The following is a 13,109-nucleotide window of genomic DNA, read 5'->3' as shown; positions in this document are numbered from 1 at the left end:
CCGGCATGGGGAATGAAGGATTGGCCATGCTGCTTCAGAAGGACGACAGTGGGCCGGGGTCCTGCACCCTCTCAGACACCTGTGTGACAGGCATCATCACTGCACGTTGAGGGAGGGCTCGCTCCAGGCAACCTAAGGCCACACCCTCCTTTCACCTCTTTAGTTTCATTCTTCGATTTTCTACCCTTTGGACATTAAAATCTGTGAAATGCTCTTGTGAAGATGAAAGAATTTCTAGATTCTCTCAGGAATGGAGAAGAAGGTGCTTGCAGACAGCCCTCGATTGACAACCTCTTTTAGAGCAATTTTAATTGTGTTTCCACCTGGCTGTTTTTAGTGTTTACTTGTTGAAACTTCTGTTTGGGAGCAATTATTCCCAGAGGGATGGGTAGTACAGATGTTTAGGAACGGCAGAACTTTCCACTAGGAAGGAACTAAACAGCCCGAGAGGCTCCCAGCGCCACAAAGGCTGAGAGCTTCCCACGTGGCACCTGCAAACTGGGCAGCATTTCATCGAGTGGTAAGCCCATGAAATACACCATGGCGCAGTCATGAGGAGCTAACTACTTCAACAGGCGAACCAAGAAGGAAGACACGGAGGAAGGAAAGAGCCGTGAGCGCGCGCTATCTCCCGACATGCCAGTGGTCGGGATCCTCACCTTTTGATGAGCTTGATGGATTTGAAGGCTTCGTCCAAGTCTCCGATGGTGACGAAGAAGCTGAAGTGGAGCATGGCGTCCCGGGTGGCCTTGTCGCAGTCCTCCAGCCCCACGAAGTCTCGCAGGGGTCTCCTGGACACCATCTGAGGGATGTGGTGGCACCCAGGCTCTACCTCGTCTTCTCTGTCTGCTTCTTCGGGCTAAATGACAAAGGACCCACGTGTTTGTTAATTGATACGTAGAGCTGAAGCCCTCACCCAGATCTCCTCCTCTAGATTTAGCTCCATTGTCAGGGAGAAATCCCTCTGCAGACAGACACAGATATTTAGCAACAGGCCCAGTCCCTGCCAGATGCACTGAAAACCTTTAGGGTCACTGGCAATGGTCAGAGCTTTTGGCTCTGGCTTCAGATAATGGGTAAGCAAAGGCTGCCCGTGCATGAATTTGTTTTTTAAACTCTCTTAAAATTAAGTAACAGGAGCATGATTTCAGGTAGAATTTTCCAAAACAATAACCTGGACTGGCTGTGTACCCTTACAGGTGTTTTTCGGGAGAGCCCTCAGCCTAGGCAGTGAGGCCCTGCATGGCACAGGGAGGGACGCGGCTGTGGGCCCAGCATGGAAGCACACTGCTATGGCTTGCTGGAGCCCCATCCTCGCCTGGGCAGCATCTTCTTATACCCAGTTCCTGGAAATCGGTGCTCCCAAGGGACCACTGCCCCTCCACGAGCCCCTCCAACTGCTTGCCTCGTCTTTAATCATGGGTCCCTTCCTCTGTGGGGCAGGGGCTCTGCACGCTCTCTCTGGGCTCTAGCCCTGCCCCTCACCTGGGTCCCGTTTCTCTGAGAGCACACGCACTCCCCTGTGTGAAACGATCACGATGCAGCCTTGTTGTGTCAGGCTTCCCTGGTCTTGTATCTGCTATTCTGACTTCCTGAAGGGTGACTCCAGCCACCTGCCTCCCCAGCTCCGCCCCCATCAGCTCACTGCTCCCGCAGAAGCTGACCTGCGGCCCCGGTGAGTAGGCCTCATGGGCGAGATGGCACTTGGCCTGGGTCTCAAAGGAATCTGGGGGATTTGTTAGACCCAGTTGTGATGGGGAGACCCTTCTTGGCACAGTGCAGAGCATAAGCAAAGGCCCTGAGGCTCCGCAGAGAGGCGATGGAGTGGAGGGCCTGAGCTTGGATGTGACTGGGGCCCATCTGCAGGGTGCTGAGTGCTGAAGGGTTTGGACTGCTTCTGCATTGAGTGGAAACTGTCAGAAAACGTCCACGCACAAAAACAACAGGGAATTCCTGCCTGCTCTGGTTTAATAAACTGCAAGGAAGCGCCCTGACCTCTGATAACAATGTCAGCTTGGTGTGGACCGAATGGGTACCCAGTTCGCCGTGTGAATGGGAATTCTCATTATTCACCATGTCCTGCTCACAGCTCTGTGAGGGAGGGACTGTCTATCCCACGTCACGGTTGGCCAGACACACGGTGCAGGGGCAGGGTCCCAAGAGCTGCTGGACCCGGATCCACCCTCATACCTCGGAGAAACTAGGCCAAGCCATTTGAAAATGTGAACAAGGGCAGTGTTAACAGACAAAAGACGTCATGGCTAGTCCTCACTAGACTTGAAAAGCTGAGTTACGAAAACTCCCTCTATCGCAATGTAGGTAAACTAAGTACTTCCTGTGTCCCACACAGCAGAGGAAAGAGCTGCTGTGTCACACGTCCCAGCCATGACCACAGCTGGCAGGCTCCTGATGCGCTTTGCTAGGTGAGGGGCGTCCTGCTCAAATAAAGAGAGCTGACACTGAGTGTCTCAGGCTTCCAATAGACCTCGGTAAAGTGAACACACGAGCTAAGCAGAAAGTATCGGTGCACAGACAATTGTACTGAAAATAAGGGCGGAAAAGGATCTCAGGAAACAACCCAGTGAAGCAAACAACACACGACCCGGGCGTCTGTACTTACGACTGCGTCATACACGCCTGCTCTCTGGAACAACAACTATGAGGAGCGGACGCATGCGGGAAGGTGAGAAACGAGAGAGAAAAGAACAGATGCATGAGTGCATGCAAGACACAAATGCCACCATGCAAAATTAATGGGGAAAAACTCAACAGAAATAATGTAAAACATTGTTAATGCTTTGAGTTCTGAAATAAAAGAGAAATTAAAGCACGTAAGAAACGTAAAGCCAGCATGAAATTCAGAGGAACGCCAATCTGGTGACACTTGTCTATTAAAATACGAGAATTAAGGAAACAAGCATTGACAGAGCAGGGAGCCCTCGATTTGGCGAATCACACGACGCTTTCCCAGTCTTCATGAAGCTAGACTGCCTCCACCGCAGGGACCAGTGTGACGCATAAATCAGCACCATGCCGGCCTCTGCTGGCTGTGCAGCCTGGCTCTACATGGTGACCGGGAACACAGCCGTCAACTGCACCCAGGTTCGCGTTTGTGTAAATGCTGTTAATTCATCACGGCACACAAGGTTCCAGCAGAGCCCGAGGACCAGAGGCCAGCACACACCTGGTCACGTCATTGTCACAAGTTAGGCAGTGCCCCACCCCACCACCACCGTGTCCTTTACGCCAGGTCCCATGAAGGTGAACACCAGCTCGGGGGTGTGTGTGGAGCCGGTGCGCCTGCGGTCCACTGTGCTGGCTGCCGGTGCAGTAGCATCTGTGTTGGCTTTCATGGCCATGCAGGGCTGCCTGTCCTTCCCCTTTTCGGAATGTCCCTCTGGGGTCTATGCTCCCTCTGTTCCAGTTTAAATGCTGCCTTGACCCACCTTGGGTTATAAAAGTAGCATAGGCTTACTGAAGAAAATTAGAAAAGTACAGAGTTCATTCTTAACATTGATAAGCCACTGTATGTGGAAATCCAAAAGCAATCCAGGTCAGAGTCTACACGGTTTAGTCCTTCCTCTGATGTGACAGTAAACAGGAAGGGGCAGGGAAGACTGTACATGTTTGCTGAAGGAGTGTATCTAATAGGAGAGAAGCTTCCATGTTTCACAGAAATAAAAGCAGCAGCAGCTGGTGGCATCCTAGGTCCCGAAAGGTGGAAGCTGGTGGCCCCCTGCCTCCCGCCTGCAGAACCCCTGTGGGGCTCACAGGCCGGCGCCAGCTGGGACGTGAGTCTGAGCCTTAGGTCAGCCAGGCTCCTCTCTGAAAAACCCCCACATGTGACTCGGGATGCTCCCAGAGGCTGAGAACAACAGGTCAGTGAAGCGAGGGGAGCAGCTCTCTCAGAGCCAGGCACTCCACCGGGTCTCAGAATGCTCATGGGGCACACATGGGCTGCTGTTCTGCAGAGAAGCTGCAGATCCTTTGATCAGCACGCCCTTTCAGAAGCAGAGAATGACCGTTTCAGCTCCAAAAGGGACCTTGGAGACATGTGGACCAAGTCGCAGAGAAGTAAATAACTTGTTCAAAAGAACTATTGGGGTGTGTGTACTGATGACGATCCCATTCTCTCAGTAATTTAAAAACACATCCATGCATGAGTCACACACGGACAGGTGTCCAGAAGCCAGAACACTACTGAAAGGAGCCACCAGCCTGCCCACGGTGGCCGCCTCCAGGCTGGGATTATGGAGATTTGTACTGTTAGGGTCTTTACTTCATTCTTTGTAGTTCCCAAGATCCCTACAGTGAATATAGAAATGCATGATTTTAAGAAGGCAGCTAGAATTTTAGAAAGACAGAAAAGCTAAAAACGTGTTGAGCATTCAGGGAAAAGGCAAGGGGGAAGGGTGCAGAGTCCTGAGTCCTGACTGAGAGCTCCTTCACCTGGAGACACCACTCATCAGCATGACTTCTCTCTATCCTGACAGCAAAACCACTTCCAACTTTCCCCAGACAGGCTGCAGTGTTTGTTGGAATTTCAGGTGACAAGTGAGCCTGGACGGCTGATGTTGTCTAAGGAGAGGGGAGCCCGGAAGAGCTGCGAGGGCTAACTCACATTTCAGCTCCCTGGGACGCTTGCCAGCCAGGCAAGGGGAGAGATCAGAAGACACCTGTGTGGATGTCGTGGCTTCGTACCTTTCTTGTGAAGTAGTAATAAGGCACTTCCATCCCCAGGAGACTGTGGGAGGCGGCAGGCCGGGGGAAGCTCTCATGAAGCAGGAAGCCGTGCTCTTCGGAAATGAAGAAGGACAGGATCAAAACATCTGCCTAGGAGAGAAAGAAAAGCACTCTTCTGTTTTTTCTTTTAACTTACATAAATTTCTGGGGTATGAGTGCCATTTTGCTACACACACTGCGTCACGGTGGAGTCGACACACACCGCGTCACGGCGGGGTCCGCTGCGACACGCACTGCGTCACGGCGGGGTCGGGTGCTTTGCTTTGATTACACCACCTTTTATCTGCTCCACTTGGGAAAAACCAACACGCCTACTGGAAGGACGCACCTCGTCCAGCTTGCGACCACTGGACTCTCCCAAGTGACTTGATTTTCTTGCAGCAAAGGCTCATCATTCCCACCCTGAATTGGTGACTGCAACTCAAAAGAGCTTTCATGGTTTAAAAGTTCTCCCTCTTTGGCTGCTTTACCCTGATTTAAAAATCAACACTAGCAGGCCGGGCACAGTGGCTCACGCCTGTAATCCCAGCACTTTGGGAGGCCGAGGTGGGCAGAATACGAGGTCAGGAGTTTGAGATCAGCCTGGCCAACGTGGTGAAACCCCGTCTCTACTAAAAATACAAAAATTAGCCACGCGTGGTGGTGGGCACCTGTAGTCCCAGCTACTCGGGAGGCTGAGGCAGGAGGATCGCTTGAACCCGGGAGGCAGAGGTTGCAGTGAGCCGGGATCGTGCCACTGCACTCCAGCCTGGGTGACAGAGCAAGACTCTGTCTCAAAAAAAAAAAAAATAAAATAAAAATAAACAGTGGCACTACCAACAAAGAGCCCCAACCCTGCTTTCAAGGAAGAGGGAACACGCAGCACAGAAACCACATGCTCTGTGGGTCTGTTGCACAGAAGCAGAACAAGCAACACCAGAACATGTGCCCATACCTGCAGCTGCTCTGGACAGGAAACCAGAAGAGGTGAAGGGAAGACAAAGCCCTTCCTTGCTACCTGGTATGAGTTCAGACAAGGGTGCATCATCACAGAGCAGACAAAGAGCGCTAGCATCAAACTGCCAGGAGACCGCCCTGCCACGTCTTCATCTTCCCTGGGTTCCCCGCCCGTTCTCCTGACTGCCTGGTCACCCCCACAGCCTCTATCTTGAAGTGAGGACTCTGGCAATGTCTTCCTCTCCCAGCTCTGGTGGCAGAGATGCCACCTGGACATGTCCTCCCACTCAGCGCCTCAGAACCAAGGGTGGATTTGCTTCTGAACTCAGGGTATCAACACTGACTGCAGATAACTTTTTTTCTTTTGAGACGGAGTCTCGCCTGTCGCCCAGGCTGGAGTGCAACGGCGCGATCCCAGCTCACTCCGCCCGGGAAGCAGAGGTTACAGTGAGCCGAGATTGCACCACTGCACTCCAACCTGGGCAACAGAGAGATACTCAAAAAACAAACAAAACAAACAAACAAACAAAACAAACAAACAAACAAAAGATTTCTTTCCTAGAGAGAGAATCACATGTAGCAGTTGAGACAAGAGAACCAAAAAAAATGCCATTCAGGGCCAATCAGACCGTAAGTGTGGAGCAGGCCCACGGGCAAAAACCTCAGAGGAGACACCGCACACCGTGGCTTTTGTGCATAGCTCAGAACAGACCTAGCAATGGCAAATCCATAGAGGTGGCATTGAGGTTACAGTGACGCTGCCGTAACAGACCTAGCAATGGCAAATCCACAGAGGTGGCACTGAGGTTACAGTGATGCTGCCGTCAGTGGGAGCCATGAGGCAGATGCTCTACTCCATGTGAACGAATTTTCAGGACCCCTTTCCCAGACCCCATGCTAGGAAGATTTTTTCAATTAATTCTTCTTATTATTATTCTTTTTTAGAGATGAAGGTCTCAATATGTTGCCCAGGCTGGTCTCGAACTCCTAGGCTCAAGCGATCCCTCCCGCCTTGGCCTCCCACAGTGCTGGGATCACAGGCGTGAGCCACCGTGCCCAGCCCATGAAGATCTTAAGTCTGGCAAACGGCCACTGAGCGTGTCTAAACTCAAATACAACAGGCAGAGCGTACCGCAGGGCCAGCGCGCCCATCTTGGGGCTGCCCGTTTGCAGACTGAGGCTGGGAGCACGGCGTCTCCTGCACGGCTTCACACACAAATAGCCGGGGCTCGCTCTGGTCCCAGAAGTGGTTCACGGGAACATAATTTTTCAGTCCCTCATCCACAAAGAGGTGGCTCCTAAAAGACAAAGGAAGACCCGTCTCAACCCAAGGGAGGGCACTCCTGCTACCAGTCTCCCTCCCACACACATTCCCGAGGCTTCCAGGTGCTGTCCCAGACCACGGTGTCCACGTGCTCAGCTCTGGGAGAACCTTTGGGGCCTCACTGCCATGCGCCCTACTGGAACGTGTTCTCAGATTTTAACAACTGGGCTAAGGGTCCGAGCAAAGCCCGCTTTGAAAGAACCACAGAAAGATGACGCTTTGATTCTGGAGGGCTTATGGGGGCCCAGAAGAATCCCCAAAGCAAAAGGGACCCTTTTCCTTCTCCAGGACCAGCAGGCCAACCTCGAGGTGGGATGGCACCCCCTGCTGGGCGGGGTCGAGGCTTTGGCTCTGTGGTCATGCCGGGTTCCTTGTCCCCACTGGTCCCTGTGCCGTGCTGCCCCTTGGACCCAGGTCCCTCCCATCTCTAAAGTTCTGTGTTGGATGGGTCCAGAACTGAACAAAATGCTGTGGGGAAACACAATGATGTCCCGGCAGAGGACACACAAGGTCTCGAGAGAGAGCAGGTGCCCAAGGTGAGGAGTCCTATGAGCCTCATTCGCTGCCCCCAGGGCGTCACGAACCCTGGCTGCAGAGTGGGACCCTGCCGGGCAGCACGACCCATAGCTGCTGAAGAAGGACAGGACCCGGTGCTGCAGAACATGAAGATCCCCTAGTAAGCCGCTGCACCCAACAATGGAGGTGCCCTCACAGCCACGTTCCACACCAGTGCAGAGCAGAGCAGAAAGCAGGGCAGAGGGGCGAGTGCCATGCTCCGGACAAGGCGGCTCTGAGGCCCACAGAGCCCGGGGACACAAGCTGGTTCCCATGAGGTGAGACCGGCCTGGCATGGGACGGGAACGGACAGAAGGAAGGCGGCAAGATTCGAATGCGGAAAGGAACTCAGAGGCTCCCACAGCTCCCAGGGGAAGCCACGCATGGCAGGCGCAGAGTCGAGAGGGAAAAGCATGAATGAAAAGACATTTTGGTATGAGAAAAGCTGGGTGATGGGCAGTGGGGACTAGAGGAAAGGTTCGAGGAGCGGCCCAAGAACAGTGGCAGCGGGGGGAGAGCTGCCACTTGGCCGAGTCAGGCATCATTGTCTGAGGTGGGAGAACGGGGCCTGCACTCGGTGAGCTGTGAAAATGGAGAGTTCCACAGGAAGTCACCGGCAGAGGGATGAAATGAGGCCACCAGGTGAAAGAAGGTTCCAGAGCTGGATCTGAGGCGGAAGGTGTGTGGGAGAGAGGCAGGGGGAATCCAGGGGGGCTGGATAGAAGGGGTGTGTCTGATGGTGGTCAAGTAATGGAGGAGGGAAAAAAAAGAGAGAAAACCACCCCCGAGCCCAGCCTTGTAACTGCTCTGCTCCTCTGTGAGCATATGCAGGCCCCAGGGCGCCTGTCCTGCTTTCCTGCCCTGCAGGCCTGGCTCACGCAGGCTAGGCAGGCTCAGCTCCGGGGCCCACTTTGCTTTTGTGCCTCACTTTATGCAGAATCAACCATGAACGGTGAGTGAACTATCAACAGCACTCAAAGTTCTCCAAACGCGCACTCAGTCGCAGAAGGAACTCCAGATATAGTGAAGACAGACGATTATTCTCCCTAGAAGTACCTTCTTTAAACAGGCAAATGCCCCCCAACATCAGAGACGTGGATGGGTCTGAGGTCACCACATTTCTCTCTCTGCAGTGACTCATGAGCCACTTCTACAGACTCCCGGCCAGAACCCTTCCAGAAGTTCCAGTTTCCACTCAGCTAACTCCAGAACCTTCCACCTGAAGGACAGAGACTAAGAACTCAAATCTGCCCACTGCCAGAGTGTGCTTCTGTTTTCCTCTTTCTTTTTCCTATGGCTGCCTGCTGGGGCCTTTGCAGTCTGGCGCGTTAATTTAGCAACAACCCGCCCAGAAGCTGAGAAGTAACTGAACATCATTTTTTCCAACAAAATCCTCCTGAATCACAATCTTACTTATTAGTCTCTTGCTCATTAAAGGACAGCGTCTCTCTCCGATCAATTTGTCCAGTCTTGAAGTCAAAGATGGTCACTGTGTCCATTTCAACATCGTAGAAGCAGATTTTGGAATCGGGGCTGTTGTCAGCCTAGGAGAAGAGAAAACCAGAAAGCTCACGGCGCCTGCCCAGACCAGGGGGTTTGTGGGCTGTGCTAGGGGGCTGACGCAGCACATGTCAAGAGAAACACACCCAGTGTCACCAAGTCCACAGGCCGCTCAGCTTCCAAGGACTAGCATGCTTTCAACATTCACAATTTGTTGGTTTTGGTGTTTTTTGAGACAGGGTCTCGCTCTGTTGCCCAGGATGGAGTGTAGTGGTGCGATCTTAGCTCACTGCAGCCTCCACCTCTGGGGCTGAGGTGATCCTCCCACCTCAGCCTTCTGAGTAGCTGGGGTTACAGGCACATGCCACCATGCTCCACTAGTTTTTTTATTTTCTTATTTTTTAGTAGAGACAAGGTTTCACCATGTTGCCCAGGCTGGTCTTATACTCCCGGACTGACGCAGTCCACCCACTTCGGCCTCCCAAAGTGTTGGGATCACAGGCACAGCCACCATGCCCAGCCCAGCATTCGAAATTGGAACATTAACTTCCTTTTGTCCCATTGAAACAGGTTTTGAATTACTTTATATTTTCAGAGAACTGAAAACGAATTCTAAGAAATTGTGTCCAGTTGCTCTCAATAGTAACCTGAAGTAGTTAACCAAGGGAACAAAAAGGAATCTGGATTCTGATAAACTGAATCTCCCACAGGCGAGTAAAAATGAATTTCCTTTTTTTCTGAGACAGGGTCTCACTCTGTCACCCAGGCTGGAGTGCAGTGGCGAGATCACGGTTCACTGCAGCCTCGAATTCCTGGGCTCGAGAGATCCTCCTGCCTCAGCCTCCCAAGTAGCTGGGACTACAGGCACATGCCACTGTGCCCAGCTAATTTTTAAATATTTTTTGTAGAGATGAGGTCTCGCTATGTTGCCCAGGCTGGTCTCGAACTCCTGGGGGTCAAGTGATTCTCCCACCTTAGCCTCCCAGCAGCTGGGATTGCAGGTGCGGGACAACCGTTCTCAGCGGAAACTCCTTTATTACAGCTGAACTTTTCCACTGTTTCCTTCTGCCATGGTCAAGTGGGCCCCTTGCTCCAGCCCCTGTCTCCTCCCCAGCCCCATGCTCTCCCCCATGGCACCTCTGGGACCCTGTGCTTTCTCTTTTGGGTCTTCCTGTCAGTGTTAACCCCCTCAGAATGCACCCTCGACCGTTTTGAGGCTCCTGGCTGCCTCCTTTTCCCAGTGGCCCCACCTCCCTGGCGGCACCTGCTCATCTGGCTTCCCAGGCCCCATCTGGGTTCTCAGGGCCACAGTGGCCGCCGTTTTTCCTCCTTGGGGACATCCTCTCGCCTGTCCCTTGAGCTCCGCCTGCAGCCCTGGCCCTCCCTTCTGACCAGGTGTGGGACTGCCCACTGGCTGCCTCCCAGGCACCTGCCCTTCTGCTCATCCACCTTCACTGCAAACGTCTCCTCACCTGGTTTCCTTTCCCACCTGGCTGCAAGGGTTAAAAACGCCTTCTGCAGCCCTGTCCTGCCCTACCCCTCAGCCAGTCCATCGTCAAGCCCCACTGCGGCTGCTCGAGCCCTCCAGTGGCTGCCACAGGGACCAAGTAGGCATCTGCACCCACCGACCCCTTGATCTATCTTCTAGAAAGAACCCTCTAGAAAGATGATATTGACGTTACCCTCATCCTTCTGCCCTGAGGTGAAAGTCAGCTCCCACCTGCGTCAGCCTCAGCCCTGCCCTTCACCACAAGTGCAGACCCTCGATGAGGACAGGCTTTGCCGATGCCGGCCTCTGCCCTCTGCTGTCCCCACCAGTCCTCACCTGCTCATTCTCCCCCAACCTTGGCTGGGCCATCACCCCCTCAGCAGGTCTGGCCCGAGCTCCACAGCAGCGCAACGCTGTGCAGTTCCACACCCTCCAAGCACACATGCCTCCTCCCCTGCTCATCCACAGGCAGTGGGCGGGGTCCTTGTGCTCACCTGAGCCCCTCTGTGTCCATGGTGCCTAGCAAAGCATCTGGCCCACGGCAGGAGACCAGTCACAGCCCTTGAACGAGCGAATGAACAAGGGAACTGGCACCAGCGGAAGGGAAGGAACCAACCAGCTCCACACAGCGCTGCCATGCCCTGCCACCCCTGCCAGACCCTTCCATGTGGCTGCCGCCGGCCCTCAGCATACCAACATCACGCTGCCTCTCTGAGCGGGACGCCTGAGGGCTCTCCAACAGTCCTGTGCCTCCTCTCATGCCAAAGAAAACTGAGTGGGATGAAGAAGGCAGGGATGAAGAGGAAGCGAGCAACTCTCTGACAAGGAAACGACTGTTTTGATGAAGGAAGATTTGGAGAAAGGCAGGGGACAGAAGGTGGCAGGTCTGGGAGGAATAGAGGCTGGGGCAGGACCATGCTGGGGAGGTTCCCGGAGAAGGCGGAAAGGAGAGACCCGGGGAGAGGAGGGGAAGGAGGGTGGAGCTGAACAGAACACAGGACAGGAAGACCTGTGCAGGAGGAGAGGCACGGGCAGGCAGGAGGCCCGGCCTGGGAGGACAGAGGTGAGGAGGCGGAGTGGGCGAGTGGACGAGGGGGGGCCTCACCTTGCTGGGGAGGATGCTGACAGTGCTCCCGCTGCTGCTGCACCGCAGAGAAGCGATGCCCCCCGCCCCGGGGACCAGCTCCGCCAGGTTCCTGCAGCTGCAGTGTGCTTTGGCCTCTCTGCATGGAGGAAGAGGGACCTCAGTGCCCGCCAGAGGCCCAGTTCCCGATTCTCCGCCCACCCTGAAACCTCTGTTCACCGGCTGAGTGCTGCACAGCTCCTCGGCTGCTTCTCACCCTGGGTGGCACATGTGCATCATGAGGTGGCGCAAACGCAAAACACAGGGTGAGTTCTTCCACCTCAGGTACTCTTACGAACAAAGACGAATGCGAGCGCTTCGTTCCCTTCCTCTCGTTCAAGCGGCTTATTAAAAGTGCTGTTCTAGGCCAGGCGTGCTGGCTCATGCCTGTAATCCCAGCACTTTGGGAGGCTGAGGCAGGCAGATTACTTGAGGGTTGAACCCAGGAGGTGGAGGTTGCAGTGAACCGAGATCATGCCACCGTACTCCAGCCTGGGCGACAGCATGAGACTCCATCTCAAAAACAAAAAACGAAAAAAACCAAAACAACGCTGCTGTATGCCGTTCTATACCTGGAGTTTGTGCCTTATGCTCTGTTTCCGCGATTTTTCATAGCACGTGGGGACTGCTTCATCACCTGCTGTGACAGCTTCACAGTTTCCCATTGTAGGGACACTGAGCTATTTAACTCGTCCCCTGCCAGTGACATTTAGCTGTTTCTAGTTTGTTGCTGACATAATCAATACAAACTATGTAGTGGTAGCTTGTTTTTTTTTTTGAAACGGAGTCTCGCTCTGTCGTCCAGGCTGGAGTGCAGTGGTGCAATCTCGGCTCATGGCAAGCTCCGCCTCCTGGGTTCACGCCATTCTCCTGCCTCAGCCTCCCGAGTAGCTGGGACTACAGGCGCCCGCCACCACGCCCCGCTGATTTATTTTTGTATTTTTAGTAGAGACGGCGTTTCACCGTGTTAGCTAGGATGGTCTCTATCTCCTTGACCTCGTGATCCGCCCGCCTCAGCCTCCCAAAGTGCTGGGATTACAGGCGTGAGCCACCGTGCTTGGCCGTGAAATTCTTTTCTATGGGACATCTGTCTCTTCTCCCCTATTTATTGACTTACTCATATCATTCGGAGTCATACATAGTCATTTTTTTACTTTGGGATATAATTCAAGCTTCTTTCCTTCCTTCCTCCCTCCCTCTTCCCTTCCCTCCCCTCCCTTCCCTTCTCTCCTTCCTTCTTTCCTTCCTTCCTCCCTCCCTCCCTTCCTTCCCTTTCTTTTTCTTTCTTTCTCTCTTTTTGTCTTTTTCCCTCCACTCCCCTCCTCTCCCTCCCCTCCTCTTCCTTTTCTCTCTCTCTCTCTCTGAAACAGGGTCTCTCACTCTGTCACCCAGGCTGTAGTGCAGTGGTGTGATCTTGGCTCACTGCAGCCTTGACCTCC

The 13,109-nt window shown here is 53.7% G+C and overlaps 1 protein-coding gene across 5 annotated transcripts in view; it reads right to left on the bottom strand.

Annotated features, from left to right (window-relative positions):
• The window catches only part of IFT140 (intraflagellar transport 140), a 101,868-nt gene that overhangs the window by 49,485 nt on the left and 39,274 nt on the right, over nucleotides 1–13,109 (bottom strand). For 4 of the 5 annotated variants that reach the window (XM_055243124.2, XM_063618400.1, XM_055243126.2 and 1 more), the window contains 5 exons: nucleotides 11,653–11,770; nucleotides 8,972–9,102; nucleotides 6,812–6,977; nucleotides 4,702–4,833; nucleotides 660–859 (listed from right to left, as the gene is read on the bottom strand). In XM_055243124.2, the coding sequence (XP_055099099.1) occupies nucleotides 660–859; nucleotides 4,702–4,833; nucleotides 6,812–6,977; nucleotides 8,972–9,102; nucleotides 11,653–11,770 (747 nt within the window). The remainder of the gene's footprint in view (nucleotides 1–659; nucleotides 860–4,701; nucleotides 4,834–6,811; nucleotides 6,978–8,971; nucleotides 9,103–11,652; nucleotides 11,771–13,109) is intronic. The other variant, XM_063618402.1, reaches the window with a different exon arrangement.

Source organism: Symphalangus syndactylus, chromosome 14 (assembly GCF_028878055.3).
Source record: "Symphalangus syndactylus isolate Jambi chromosome 14, NHGRI_mSymSyn1-v2.1_pri, whole genome shotgun sequence".
Classification (NCBI taxonomy): Eukaryota; Metazoa; Chordata; class Mammalia; order Primates; family Hylobatidae; genus Symphalangus; species Symphalangus syndactylus.
The sequence above is the reverse complement of the archived record's forward strand: the minus strand, read 5'-3'. Positions and strand labels throughout refer to the sequence as shown.